Source organism: Mustela nivalis, assembly GCF_964662115.1.
Source record: "Mustela nivalis genome assembly, chromosome: 4".
Classification (NCBI taxonomy): domain Eukaryota; kingdom Metazoa; phylum Chordata; class Mammalia; order Carnivora; family Mustelidae; genus Mustela; species Mustela nivalis.
Genome location: NC_139023.1, coordinates 124,106,603 through 124,122,133, shown reverse-complemented (window position 1 = coordinate 124,122,133; position 15,531 = coordinate 124,106,603). Strand labels below are relative to the sequence as shown.

General features: G+C 35.7%; 1 protein-coding gene across 1 annotated transcript in view; it reads left to right on the top strand.

Moving 5' to 3' along the window:
• Positions 1 to 6,901: 6,901 nt before the first annotated feature.
• Positions 6,902 to 15,531, top strand: part of MAP9 (microtubule associated protein 9) — a 32,886-nt gene continuing 24,256 nt past the window's right edge. The window contains exons 1-4 of the mRNA XM_082728461.1: positions 6,902 to 6,972; positions 7,951 to 8,100; positions 8,906 to 8,990; positions 10,112 to 10,432. Of these exons, the coding sequence (XP_082584587.1) occupies positions 8,026 to 8,100; positions 8,906 to 8,990; positions 10,112 to 10,432 (481 nt within the window). The 5' untranslated portion in view covers positions 6,902 to 6,972; positions 7,951 to 8,025. The remainder of the gene's footprint in view (positions 6,973 to 7,950; positions 8,101 to 8,905; positions 8,991 to 10,111; positions 10,433 to 15,531) is intronic.

Below are 15,531 nucleotides of genomic sequence, written 5' to 3'. Positions count from 1 at the left end.
CATATGATCATAATATACTCTTAAACATCTCAGAAATACAAACACATAAGTGGGTAGGTTTCTATAGGTCTTCATATTATAAAAATATAGCTATCTGGAACAACTTCTGAGGTTTTGAATTAGTGAAAGTTACTCTTTTAGGTATCATTTCTAAACATTTTACAATTTTTTTAAAGATTTCATTTATTTGACAGGCAGAGATCACAAGTAGGCAGAGAGTCAGGCAGAGAGAGAGAGAGAAGGAAGCAGGTTCCCTGCTGAGCAGAGAGCCCGATGCGGGGCTCAATCCCAGGACCCTGGGATCATGACCTGAGCCGAAGGCAGAGGCTTTAACCACTGAGCCACCCAGGCACCCGTCTAATGATATTTGTAGTAAATATCCTTGCCATATACATATCTTTATTAAATTTAAAGATAATACAAAAGTGAAAAATTGTATGCTGGATGACAAAATAAGAACTCAAGAAGTTTTCTATAGAGTGAAAGATTTAAAAGAGTTGCCCCAAACCATACAATGATATTTAACACATTAAAATATCACATACATTTTGATTCAAAGTTTCTTTTGAATCATATTGTACCTAAAAAATCACAGCATCTGGTTGTATACAAGTCCACAACACGAACCAATGGTAGAACCCATCTTCTGGAAAGACATCAACATAAGCTCAGACTGTTAGCAGTTTTCATGCCTTAGAAAGGAATCATTCCTTTACATAGGTTAAACCACATCTAGGTTGTTATTCTGCTTATCTTTAGACACAACTTTTGAAGGACAAAATCAAATTATATTATCCAGAAAAGAACAACCAGGATGATAATGGACTTTTGAAACTACAGAAAATAGCAGTAAAGGAAAAAGGTAAATGGGGAGAGAGAATATGCTAAATATATCCAAAATAGAAATTTTGTCATGTGAAAGAAATATTAGATTTATTCTCTGAAATTCTGCAGCATAGAACTAGAATCGATGTATATAAAGTAGGATAGCACATTTTGATTAAGTATGAAGAATAAAATTGTGATAATTAAAGCTAAGAATGAAAACATGTATCAGATCTTGGTGTATTCCATCTACGTCATTAGAAGTATTCCAATATGTATTTTCCCTTAACATTGTCAACTCATATACCAAGGGTTATGTTATTATTTCTATGGCATTCTAGGATTCTAACTTATTCTTGCAGGGTGACACAGTTTCATTTAGACAGCAGAACTCTCTAAGTGAGACATAATGTTCTTAAATTGCTTTGTCTAAAAGAAAAGAATCTCAAATATAAACTTCGAAACTGATATTCATAAACCAGATGCAAAATCATGTCTCATTACTTCATTCCATCTAAAACAGTGAGATTTCCTTTTTAAAAAGGTAAGTCCAAACTTCCAAAAGATTTAGGTTTTGCAATCTTTGCCCTCTCCAAAAAAAAAAAAAAAAAAAAGAAAGAAGAAGAAGAAAAGCAAAATCTGGACGATCTGAAACCTTTTTAGACATCACTTTACCAACCCCTGACATATAACATTTCAAAATGTAAAATAAAACCAACATAATAAAAAAACAGGGAAAAAATAGATTCACTGGCAGCTAATAGGGAAAATTTTATCTTATCTAACAGATAGTATTGGCTATCCTAAAGGGAAAGTTTCGTGGGCTTTCATTATAGAAGGAAAAGAAACATTATAATATGTAATGCAGGGGGAAAAAAAAAAAGAGGAAGCCTGCATCGGATTTTTATAGAATACATTCCTCTTTTTTTCCTCCATAATAGAAAAAAATCAGCTGGCTATGGGTTGTACGGACATGCTGTTTAAAATGAAAGGCTGACATCTGAATCCAAGTCAAGGAATAAAAGCATCACCTTATATATTTACTCAGGAATCACAAAAGTTCATTTTAAGGTTAAGAAGCTTGCATAATAGAAACTTTTTACAAATGTTTATTCTAAGTTTGGCTACAGTATATGTATATAAAATGCCTAAAATTGAATCCTCGATTGGGCAAATGTAGTGTCTTTGAAGTTACGTAAACTATTTAGTAATGCTTTAGCATTCATCATTGCCTGTTTTAAACATGAAGAGTTTTAATTTATGTTATTTTTCAGTTCTGTGACCTGATGGATCTCCTTAAGAGCACTTTATTAAATAGTGCCTTCCTAATGTTAGGAGTAATAGTTATGGAATTAGGAGATTTGAAATGTTTTATTTTTACCTCCAGAAGAATATTTTTCTGTTAGATTTTAAAATAATTCCTTTTTTCTTTAACCATTAATGTTTCCTTTAAAAAACTGAAGGAAATATTTTATATTCATGTTTTTACTTGATGTGTAGTTTTTTTATTTGGTGCCAATATATGACATTTTTTAAAAAGAGACAATTAACCCAGGAATTATACAATAAAATGGTAAGAAACGTTTAGTCTACACAATTGCTTCTTATAAGGGAGCAATAAGGTATCTAAGTCATGAATAAATTTAGGTGAACACTATTCTTATGTTATGTTCTTATGCATATGTTGTAAAAACCTTTGTAGAAGGCATTTTGGAAATGAATATAAAGCCAGCTAATGTACTTATACTTTGACCCAACAATTCCAGCTCTCATAAAAGCTGGAAATAATCTAAAGAGAATTCAATAATAATTTTAGAATATCCATAATTGTATAACCATAGAGTAATGCACAATTAAAATTTAATTAACATGAAAAGATACTCAAGTTAAAAGACCAGGTTATGTGTAACCTGGACATTTAAATGTGAATAGGAAAAATAGTATGTAAAAGAATGCTAACTCTTAACAATGACCACGGCTGAGTTCAGGAGAGTAGAGTATAGCTTGGAGTATGAGCAGTTATGCAGGTCTTTTAAAAATATTTATAAAAAAAAATATTTTCTTGTCACATTAAATAAATTCCTAACATTCTAATGTAAGGAAAAGGTTGATCATTCAAAAAGCTTTATAAAATTATTTTAAAAGTAGCTTATTTTTCAGTGTAATTTTTAATCACTCTAAGCATAATAAAACATCCCCAAAATATTAATGATCATGTTCTTGTTATATTCCAGGATGCTAAATCCTTTGCTGCCATCTTTTGGAAGTAGGTTACTAATGCATGCCACGGATTTCTTTTGACCTGGAAGACTTCCCAGATTAGGGAAAATCTATATTCTCACAGAAGTGAAATGCTAAAGCAAAATTATATTTTCTCCATAGTGTTGAAAAATTTGTTTTATTCACACTACCTACAGCTGGATTCTGGCCTCTCTTTCTTTGAACATCCTGAAAGGGGTGATCTTTTACAAGGAAACTCTGACTGACCAATGCCTGGACTTTCCTCAACACTATATCTTAATTCCTCAGAAACTCAAGCATTTTTTGTGCAAAAACAGTAATAGTTTGTCTTTTTCTATCCCCAAATCAGATTTGTCTTAAGGTGAAGGTGCACAAAGCAGGAAGGTACTGAGCAACTCCAAAAAGATAGATGAAAGAGGGCGCTACACTTGGAAGAAATGACATGTAAAACCATTTACACAGTGTGGGCTAATAGATTAGGAAAGAAAGAACACACTAGCTCAACTTCCAAAGTAAGAATAATTTCATTGTCTGTATGAAAACATTAATAAAACTGAAGATTTCTTAAAACTTCAGTAGCATCATAAAGTCAATATAACAAACCAATCTTGTCCAACATTTCACAGACGAAAATAACTACCTGATTATCAAGTTGAATAATATTTTTCAAAACTACCTGAGTCTCAAGATGGTACATTAGACATGCTGGTATAATAGACTAACAGTGGCTGGTTTCCTTCATTCATTGGAAGCTGATAAACACTTTTAATCAGTATAGTTGTTTATCACTGGCTTCCTCAAGATTCTGACACTTTCCTTCTAGAAGTTCTCACCCCGGAAGTCGGCACTGGCATTGAGTAATGCACTTGCATCTTGGTTGTTCACTCTCATTCTCTTCCAGCATGAGCATTCAGTGTTTAATGTATATATAGTCCTTATCATTTGACATCAGTGAAGATTTGCTTTTTTGTAGTGCACTTCTCAAAATGCTGGACATGTGCTTTATTTATTCACCCAGGACTGGCTGTGAGTACATCCTTCGTCTCTAACTTGTGCTTGTCAGTCACAAGACAATAAATAATTTGCTTGCTGAGCGGAGGGCAGGGAACTTTTGAAGAAGTCATTCCTCAGTTGCCTTATGATTGGAAATAGATCTTCTCATTCACCTTGTGACCTGAAAGGCAACACACTATCATTTTGTTCAAATTCTTATATCTGCAATGAGATAGACTTCACATTCATAGACCATTTCCTCTGCTTAAAATATACTTCTGATCTCTCTTACTTCCTAAACTCATTAATCAACTCACACTTAGTTTCTCTGTGAAAACTTAGTAGTGTCTTCAGGAAGAATTCTTTGCTCTCTCTTGAGACCTTCTCTCTTTGTACTTCTACAGAGAAATTAGCACAATGCATAATCACTGTGTGCTTACCCAACCTTCCAGCTGTCTCTGGTCTATAAGATCTCTAGGCAGAGACCTACTCCAGTTTACATTTGAACTCTCCGGATCTGACCTAGAATGTTATTGATATGGATGTACCAAATGAATGAATGAATGAGTGAAGGCAAGGTTGAGAAGTGAAAAGGGCATAAACTCAAAAAATACTTGCTAAGCAAATATTTCTGAGATCAAATATATACTTGAAAAAAGAAAAACAAAATAAAGAGAAGATGTTATATAAGCTACTGAAATTGTGTGTGTTGTAGTGCCTTTTTTTTTAATTGAGTATATGTGGCCTTTGGGGATGTTTCAAAAATTATTTTTCATTTAAAATGCTATTTGTTTATGCATGAGTTCACACAACAATTATGCATTTATTGCAAATTATGTGTTAGATAAAATCATAGTATTAATTCAGGTATTATATAATGTCATTTTTAACATATTATACTGAAGCTACCTGAAAATATTGATAAAGTACATAATATTCTACTGCTTAGGATAACAGTAGGAAAATACTGTGCTTTAGGTTTTGTGTAGAAATAAGATTGAGGTCAGGTTAACCTCTTTTGTTTACTATAGCTTTGTAAGTCATAGTTGGATATTGTTTATTAATTATTTTGTATTAAGTTGAAATTAAAAATCCAGTGGGTTCTATGGAAAAGAGTATTTTAAAGGCTTTTTCATTAATATTTTGTGTGACTTTTATTTTCTTAAATCACATGTAAATGAAAACTACATATTAGGCAGGTGGATTAAAAATGAACAGTTTTTTTGGATGGATATAAATATTCAACATGAACAAATTAGGACTTCGCATATTAGGATGATGTAGATCCTGTCTTCTCACTGTGGGCTCAGGTACCACAATGGAATCATACTTTTTTTTTTTTAAAGATTTTATTTACTTATTTATTTGACAGAGAAAGAGAGAGAGAGAGATCACAAGTAGGCAGAGATCAGGAAGAGAGAGGGGGGAAACAGTCTTCCTGCTGAGCAGAGAGCCTGATGCGGGGCTCCATCCCAGGACCCTGAGATCATGACCTGAGCAGAAGGCAGAGGTTTAACCCACTGAGGCACCCAGGCACCCCATCATACTTATTTATTAATAATTTATATGAATTAGAAAGTTAACAGTAACTGGTAGGAATGAGAAATCTCACTCAAAAATGTTTGAAAATTCCAAAATTAAGCAAATGTTGATCAAACTTCATTTTCCAAACAAGTGGAACATGAACCAAACACAATTTTGAAAAAGTTGAATTGTAAATGTTGTAAATGTTGCTAAAAGCATAATTTTTAACTAAATTTCATATTTTTTATGCACATTTAGTTTTCAATACATTTGTTTATTAAACCATATATCTCAATGGGATTTGTTTATATATAATTGTTGAATGAGTGAAAAATCAATAAATTTTAGAGATATGGGAAAAAATATCAGGTACAACTTTAATTACTGGTCAATATATTTATTTGGACAATTTAGCTTGGATTAAATATCTTTTAAATTAAAAATAGTACAAAATCCATGTTATTTTGAAGTCTTTAAAGAAGTGTTTGTCTTTTGTTTATTGAAGGATTCCCTATGCTAATGAAGTGATCTTGATCTGGGTTCCTTTAGCAGCATGTGGTGCTCCACTATTAGACCATTTTGTTTATTGACTGGTTTGATTTTAACCAGATTATCCACTTCCCATACAAAGGGGGAAGCTTTACATTAAAGAAATACTTGGAATGGGTTTGCGCCTGTGTCCACAAGAGATGATTTCTTTCCAGGTGCTTTGTGACTGAGTTGCATAAAAAGTGTATCTAATATTGACTGAATGCAATCCTAGGCGCCCTTACAGGTATCCCACCTGCGTTATTCCATTGGGCACTCACAGCAACCCTCTAAGGTGGCTATCATCATCATTATATTTTTCCCAGAAAAGGAAACTGGAGCATAATTTGCCTGACATCACACGGGTATAGGGAAGGAGTATCGGGATTCAACAGAGCAGTTCCTCTCCTCAGCCCGCAAATGTCACTATATAGCTATTCTGTCAGTGCACTATTCCGATTCACAGAACTACATATCCCAACTCTGGCAAAACGGTAAATGGGCTTTGGCTCAAGCGGCAGGTGGAGGTAAGGATCTCACTCCACGAGAAAACACAAGGCTCCTGGTTCCGGGTGGGAGCCGGAGGGGCCTGTCTCCTAGGCAACAGCTGTAGCGCTGCGGACGACAGTGCACCCTTTTCCAGGGACCCAAAGGGGTGACGTCATTTCCTTCAGCCGTTCCTTCCGCAACGCTTCAGGCGGAAGAGCGGCGTTGGACCCGAGAGACCTGGCGGTTGGGAAGTCACTTCCTTCCGGAGACGCGGTTTCCTAGCAACCGTCTCCCATCTCCGCTTTTTAGTCCCTCCCCTTTGCTCAGTCAGGTGCTCAGTCCGGTGCGGTCCCCGAGAGCCGGCAGGCCCAGGTCAGGGCGGGAGGCTCCGGCCCAAGGCCAGGAGCTCAGTGGGAGGCGGTAGACCTCCGTAGGATCGGCTGGGGTGGGATAGAACGCGGGTCTTGGAGGGTCTTGGAGGAACGGGACGTGGATGGCGCTCGGTGTGCTCGGGCCTGGCGAGTGCTGGGAGCTGGGCGGGGAGGCGGCGCGGTGCAGTGCGGAGCCGGCTGGGACCCAGCGCCACTCGGCCGGCCCGGCGCGGTCCCTGGTGGCGCGCTGCGGCGGACGGCTGGGTAGCCGAAGCCCAGGCCTCGGCTCCGAGCACTGGAAAAGTTCAAGGGCCCATTCGTGCAGTGATTTTAATACTGCCTATCATGGAAACTTCGTTTTGTTTTATCTAGCCCTGTGAGCACTGTTGCGAGAGGGAAGAGAGATTGGGGGGGGGGGGAGATAGATATGTATATGTGTGTGTATGTATGTATACATACACACACATATCTATATCGCTGTTGAAGTGTAGCATTATGATCTTTGTCTTTCACTAGAGCTGTACGCAAGCTTTTGCTTGTTGGCTTGCTTGCTTGTTTTGGTTGTCCTTCTAGCTCTATCTTTTAAAAATGCTGCCAATCGCCTTTAAAACAAAGTATGGCTGTTTCATGGGCACTATTATATTTTCTGTATGGAACAGAAGTGAAAAATAAGGTGGTGTATTTTAACTGGCAACATTTTACCATACTAAGCTGTTACAGTCGTTTATTTGCTCATCCTTAAAATAATTGCTAATTCTTTCAGGATAACTTCAATTTGACTTTTCCTTTTTTTGATAATAAACTTGTGAAAATTTTATATTTCTTTATAAGGACGCTAAATATTTAAGTGAATATGTAGCACAATGTTATGAGATGCTTTTCTTAATTTTTTTTGTTTGCTCTTTTTTTTTTTAGCACTAAGGAGTAGTAATAGAAATACTCAAATATGCAAAAAAGTCTGATTTGTTTTTTATTTCAGATATCATCAGAGTTTGAATTATTCCTATTATTTATTAGCTGTTTTATAAAGGTAGAGTAAAAATTAAAAAACACTATGTCCGATGAAGTTTTTAGCACAATTTTGGCTTATACAAAGAGTCCAAAAGTCACCAAAAGGACTTCTTTCCAGGTAAGTATTTCAAACGTTTTTATTTTGAGTAATTTTAAAGGTAAACATTGTATTAGCAATGTTGGATTTGAAATGATTCTACAAAGGGCCCTGTGTAACACAGGAGTATATCTTACATTCCTTTGGATGTTTTTTTTTTTTTTTTTTCTTTTAAATTCCTTTGGATGTTTTATCAGGTGGTCCTGTTTGGGCTCAAGTGTTACTTACCAACTCTTCTGTGTGGCTTACAGACTATTTAACTAGCTTCACTACTAGGTTCTTACTAAGTTAAAAGTTTAAATCAACTTTTAAAAGTTAAGTTATATAGAAACTTTAAATTTGCATGTAGTTTTTTTCTGTTATAATAACATTTCAGTTTTTTCCATCCAGTCACTACAGTTTTGAACTCAGCCTCTAAGTTTGCGGTATTACATTTATTACTGCAGTGTGCTAAAACAAAAGATCTTAAAAAGTACCAGTTTCTTCCAAAATGCCAGTTTGTAATAAATCTTGTCTAAATTGAGTCCTATCTTGTTTATTACTCTCCTGCCTTAATTACACCCTGTAACTAATTTATTTGCTGTTGCCTATCTCCTCCTGTTGAACTGTAAGTTCCATAAGGAGAAGGGGCTTGTCTGTGATGTTACACATTGAGTCTGAGGGCTTGGGTGCATGGATTCAGGTAGGCTTTCATTGAATATTTGTTATATGAATGAAACCCGAGTTTGAAGCAGTTTTTAATCAAGTGTTGTTTGTTTAAAGAATTAATTCTAAATATGAGACCTCTATGTTTGGATGGAAATTGATTTTAATTATCTTGTTTCAGGATGAGCTAATAAAAGCAATTACAGCTCGCTCGGCCAGGCAAAGGAGTTCTGAATACTCAGATGACTTTGAGAGTGACGAAATTGGTATGTGTCAATGTGGAAAAGTGAACCACTTTTCCTCTTTTTGTTTCCTTAGTTATGTTTAGCTCATCCCTTCAAAAATAATCACTTATGTCAAAATAACTGGTTCTAAATAATTGGTTCTAAATTTCCAACTTTTTAGTGAGCAAAAAGCCACTCGGAAGCTCAAGAAGTTGTATGATTATCTTTGTTTATTTCTGAATGGTGTATACTAAAAATATAAATTAACTGATAGCAGTTTTGAAGTAAAAGTATACCTGTCTGCTATAAACCATGTTGGACACAACAGTGCCAACCGTATGAGACTCTACAGCGAATTAAAAACTAGAGCCCAGAGAACTAAACTTTACTGCATGTCATAATCACTTTTATAATGCTTTTTGTAAATCAGATTTTCTTTTGGCTGTAATAGGGGTTTAGTTTTAAAAACCTAGCATATCAGTGCTGGTATGACTTAATTTTGTCTCTTTCGGTACTGTAAAAATATTAACATTTTAGGTTTCAGATGTAAGCACACAGAATTCCAAACTTGAAATTCAGCGCTTTATACTTTAATATTAAGTGAATAATTTTTAATGTTCTCTGTGAAAATCATCAGAACAGTAGTGAAAGCATTGCTGTATAGTTAAATTGGCATTCTTTAATACTCTTCTCACAGTAAAATCTAATATTCAGTATGGATGAAATTGTAGTACCAAAGTTTTTATGGAAAATAATTTAATTAGCTAGTAATAATTTAATTAACTAGTAAAATCTTCCACTCACCGGTGTTTTTGATTTTATATAATGAAGTCATTTGCAAATAAAAGCTCTACAGTCCAAAACCTAATTTAAATAACCCAAGTCATCTTTATTTTGAGGAACCTTTGAATAACTTCTCAGAGCAAGTTTGGCACACAATTCACACTCACTAAGTATGTTTTGAATAAATTAATGAAATTGAATTTTTTTTCCCAAAAATATCGATAACAATTGCCTAAGTTAGCTGTGTGTCAGAGCTGCAGATACTTGTCCATTCATTGTTGTAAATTCATTTCTAGTCTTTAAGACAATCTTTTTGATTAATATGACCTTCACAGCTTTAAAAAGGCTATTGAAAACATTTTTTCTCTTCCATTTTTCAGTTTCCTTAGGTGATTTTTCTGACACCTCAGTAGATGAAAATTTGGATAAGAAAAAGATGAATGATTTCCATTTATCAGATGATGAAGAAAAGAATTCTCCAAAACTGTCATTTTTGAAAACCAGGAAATCAAATAGTGACATAATGGAAGATGAGGCAGTATTCTCCACCAAAAATGTTGAGGAAATGGCCCCTGAAGGCTGTGGAGATATGGCTGGAACTCCCTTATCTGAATCTCAAAATAAAGACCAGGAAATTGAAAAAGACGAAATTAAAATGAAACCTAAACCCAGAATTCTTCCAGTCAAAGGCAAATCTTCAGGTAATTCATGTTACTATAATTATATTTCTCTTATTTAATTTATTATTTTTAATTTTTAATTTTTTAAAAAGATTTTAGTTATTTGAGTGAGAGAAAGAGAATGAGAGAGAGCACACGTGGTGGGAGGGATAGTGGCAGAAGGAGAAGGAGACTTGCTTCCTCAGGTCATAACCCTGAGATTATGACCTGAGCTGAAGGCAGACTCTAAACCCACTGGCCGCTCAGGTGCCCCTTGAAAACTTATTTTAAGATAATCACAAAATATCTTTATATGGTAGCTAGTAAATATTTAAGAAATAGGCATAACTTTGTAATTTAGAGTCATAAAGCAAAATAATGGAACCACAGAGAAAACTCATAATTCTGATGTCAGGTTGCATGTTAGTCTTGCATGTATGCTGGTGCCTAACAGAAGGCCAGAGTACCTTGCCCTCTACAGCTGTGGCTCCCAAAGTTTCTAGGTCCAGCCTTCTGAGGCCTTTGGGCTTCAGTTTTGTTTTTAGAGATGGGACTGCAATGCAGTCCTTTCTAATCCATTTTACACTCCAGAAATTAGCTACAGCAGGAAGGAACTAGTCCTTCAATCATTTCCATGCCATCATTTGCCAGAAAATCTTTTTGACATTTGAGAATGTGAAGGGAGAGAGTTTTGTTGTTGGTGTTGTTATTTAAGCCTCCAGCTTGCCTTACGGAAACAGAATCCCCATTTAGTTTTTCTCTGTTCCCTGGGAAAATCCACTCAAACTCAGTTTTCTGAAGGGAAGTTCCTGGTGTGATTGGGAGTAGAGTCATTTCTTCGCAATTCTACTGAGCTCTAGACACGGAGCAAAGACGAAGTGAAGCAGGAACCAGCCTCTCAAGAGGTCCCCTGGGCCACCATAGATACAGAAACGGGCATAGAAGTTTAAGGTTTTGGTGTCTTCTAGGCATTTTTTTCCTGTTTTATAGAAAAAATATTTGTTGATACTAACCTTCATAAAAATATCTTTCCTTTATATCATCATCAAATATTCTACTGGTAAATATTTCATACTTCACATATTAGATATCACTAGTAACATCACACAGAACTTTATTTCAGAAATTTTAAGGGAACCACTCCTTCCCCCACAATCCCATTGACTTTCAAATATGAACAGAGCAGGAACTACTAGGAGAAGAGCCATTGTATTGTTAATTATATGTGACCTTGGCAAATAAGGTAGGCCTTATTGTCCTCTTGAGGAGGAGGATAAAACCTGCTCTTGTTCTACTGAATTGTTTCAAGAATCTATTGAAGTATATCTCAGAAACTATATAGTTCTACCAAAAATATAAGCACAAGACATAATGAAACAGAATTAAGTTGCTGAATGTACCTTCCCGGTGTACTGAATAGCACCAAAAGTGGAGAGAAAGGGACATAATGGAACTTGGTGAGTAATCTAGTAATTCACCATTTCCCAAAGTACATCCTACAGTCTGTTCTTTGGTATTATTGGAAAAACAAAGAATTTTAGAAATTTTAAAGTGATTTCTTAGTGGGAGAACTTCTTGGAGCCATTGATAAAAAAATAAGAATGGGGAATCTTCAAGAAGGATAGAGCAGACAGTGTTACCTGGTTCCAGTAAATTTAGAAATCTATTTTGTGGATTGTATTTACCATATTTGCTTGATTCTGAAAAGCTTTTCATTAGGTAAAAAAGAAAATGTAAGCATACAGAAGCTAAAAAGTCTTATGTAGAAGTATCTAGTTAGAACTGGATGGTGGATAATCATCAATAATCTATAAACACTTTAAAAAGAAAACTGTGACAAATTAAAATTAATAAAGAAATACTGTCTTTAAACCACAAGATGGCACCAAGATTCTAAATACTAGACACAAATGTGCAATACTTATTTTTAATGTCATTAGCCATTTGTAATTTATTTTATGTTATATAAAAATAATTACCAAAAACAGTCATTGACACTTAATTAGGAAAGAAAGCATTTTTAAAATGTATAGTTGTATTTTTTTTTTTCTTTCTGAAAGCTTGACAGTACTTCTAGGAGTGGAGTGGAATTTTGGTATAAAATATATTAAAGTCATTATTCGTAGACTCTTCAGATTGAGGAAAAAAATTGAGATTAGTGTTTAGTGCCTGGCATATACAATTCAATAAGTATTTTATTGAAGTGAATGATTTCATTAATGAAAGAAAGAGTGTGGTTCACAAGTTAAGCTTTATCCTTTTCTGAATTTTTAGACTTTTTTCTTTTTCTTATGAAGTTTGGAACTTAGTGTTTTTAATGTGAGACATTGCCAAGTAGCAATTAAGGCTTTATAAAAATATTGGAACCTGAAAGTTTACTTTGTTCTTGCTGTCTTTTGTTAAAAGTGCAGTAACTAGATTCTTCACTTGATTGAGCAACTGTCACATGGGGAATGATTGCAGAAAGTAATTTTTGCAGGATGTGTTGCTTTTATTTTAACATTAAAATGACTAAAGTCATGAACTTTGGAGCCAGGGTGCCCTTGCTTTAATCCCACAAACTAGAGTTTATGACCGTGAGCATATGACCTCTTTGTTCCTCATTTTATTTGTCTGTAAGATGGGCGTAATAGTTGAACCTGAACTAAAGGTTTGAGACGATTAAATGAGTTTATATATTTGAAGTATTTAGAACAATCTGGCATAAAGCACTTTTCTAAATGCTTTTATTACTTAGCATTTGTTCGTAAGCAGATTATTTTATTTTTCCATACATATTTATTATAAATACAGTCTGTTTCAGTATGTTACAAGCACTGTGATGATAACTAAGAATACGACATTAAAAAACATTGTACCAAAAACAAAACAAAACAAAAAAACCAAAAGACATAGTACCGATCCTCCAAGACTATCTTAGTCCATTTGGGCCACTATATGAAAGTACTATAGACTAGATGGGTTTTAAAAAATGGAAACCTATCTCTCACAGTTCTTGAAGTTACAAGTCTGAGATCACAGTGCCAGCACGGTCAGGTGAGAGCCGCAGATCTCAGACTTCACATTGTGTCTTTACAATGGTGGAAGGGGCAAGAGAGTTCTCTGGAGGCTCTTTTATAATCCCCTTCATGAAGGTTCCACCCTTGTGATGGGGTCACCTCCCTACTGCCTTAATATTATCACCTTTGTGTTTAGGATTCCAACCTAAGAATTTGAGGGGTACACAAGCATTTAGACTGTAGCAAAGACTTTACCATTTATTGGGAAGGTATATAAAAGGTGTAGTAAGAACGCAGGAAAGGAGGCACCTAAGTTTACTTGAGGGCATCAGGTAAAGCTTCCTGGAGGAAATGGCAATAATAGTTCTAACTGAAATAATAGTACCCATAGTCAGGAGTCTTGGTTGCAAATGACTTGACTCAAACTTCAGTGGAAAGAAATTTATCACCTTATTGAGCATGGATGTCAAAAGACCTCTCTTTAGATCTGATTAAATTTGTAAACCATAGTTTTATGTGATCTGCATTCTCTATTTCTAATTCTTCTTCCCTCCCTGAATTCCAGACCTCCTCACTGTCTCCTCCCACCCCTATCACTGGCCCAGTTACTCCATCCACTGGTCCTATATTTTTGTCATTGGGTCTCTTTGTCTCAGACTTCCCTCCACCTGGCAGGAAAGAATGCCACTAGTAGTCCCCAAATCATATCCTTTGGGCCTTGTGACCTTAAAGGCATATCCTCCAACTCTAAATAGAAAAATACTGACCTGACCATCTGCTGTGGACAGGAGAAATGATGTTTCTGTGATAAGCTGGGAGGGTGACATATACTGTGGGCACACCCCTCTCACTGAGGTACGGAGGAGATGTTTGTTAACCCACTAGAATTATAAGGATGGAGAAGAGGAGAGACTACCCCAAAGAAAACAGGAGTGACAAACAAACCAAAAAAACAAAACAAAACAAAACAAAACAAAAACAAAAAAAAGAAAGAAAGAAAAGTTTACCACAGTTATTAATGTTCACTGAGAGCATTTACCATATTTACCATGAGTCTGGCACTGTGCTATGCACTTCATTTTCTCACTTAGGTCCCACAGGGGCCTTGGGAATTCTTAACTAATTTTACTAATGGGCAAACTGAGCTCGTGGAGATGATATGGTCATGTAAGGTTATAATGCTAGTAAATGTCAGAGCCAAGATTTATGTATGAAATAGACACACTCCTCCAGACAGAAGGTAGAATGTTAGTTGCCAGGTGCTCTGGGGTGAGGAAAAGGGGGCTTGTTGTTCAACAGGTGTAAAGTTTCATTACGAAGGTGAATATATTCCAAAGATCTGTACAACACTGATTCTCTAGTTAACAGTACCGTATTGTACGCTTAAAATTTGTTAAGAAGATAGGCTGTAACCACAGACCTGGTTACAGACCTACCTCTTAACAATTTTGTAAATTGTTCTTGCCACAATTTACAAAAAAAAAAAAAAAAAAACCTGACTCAACACCTTCTTTTAGGCATTATATAATATTCTGCTTACACTGAGGCTCGAAAGACAGGCAAGCATTTGTCAGGAGAAGCAGCGGGAAGTGGACATTCTAGACAGAGAGATGAGCTGGGTAAAGGTATGGTAGCAGGAGGGATTGCGGCACAGCAGGGAGACAGCAGTGAGCCTGCCATTTCTGGAACACAGATTACAAAATGGATGTGCGGGTAGATGAGGCAGCGCCAGCTGGAGAAGACCATAAGACCTTAAGCTTTTATTCCACAGGATTTGACGCTGGGGAGCCATTGAGGCATTTTATGGAAAGGAGTAATGTGATCTGATTTTCATTTTTCAAATACCTTCGAGGCAGTAATCTAGGAAAGAGCGGATGAGGAGCTGTGGGTGGGGATGCAGGAAGTGGGTTAAATGAGAGATGTAGCAAGAAGAATCAGTGGGGTATCCTGACCCATTAGATAGAGAGGGAACATCTGGGATGGCTTGAACATTTCGCCAGAGTTTAGAACACAGCTAAAATTTGCAATTGAAACATTTATAGTAGTGCCACTTGGTATGATGATGGGGTCTTCTAGCAGTGTTCATAAGGCCATGTGTAGATGAAGAGGAGGAAGATGCTGATTATTTTAGTTTGAAATTTT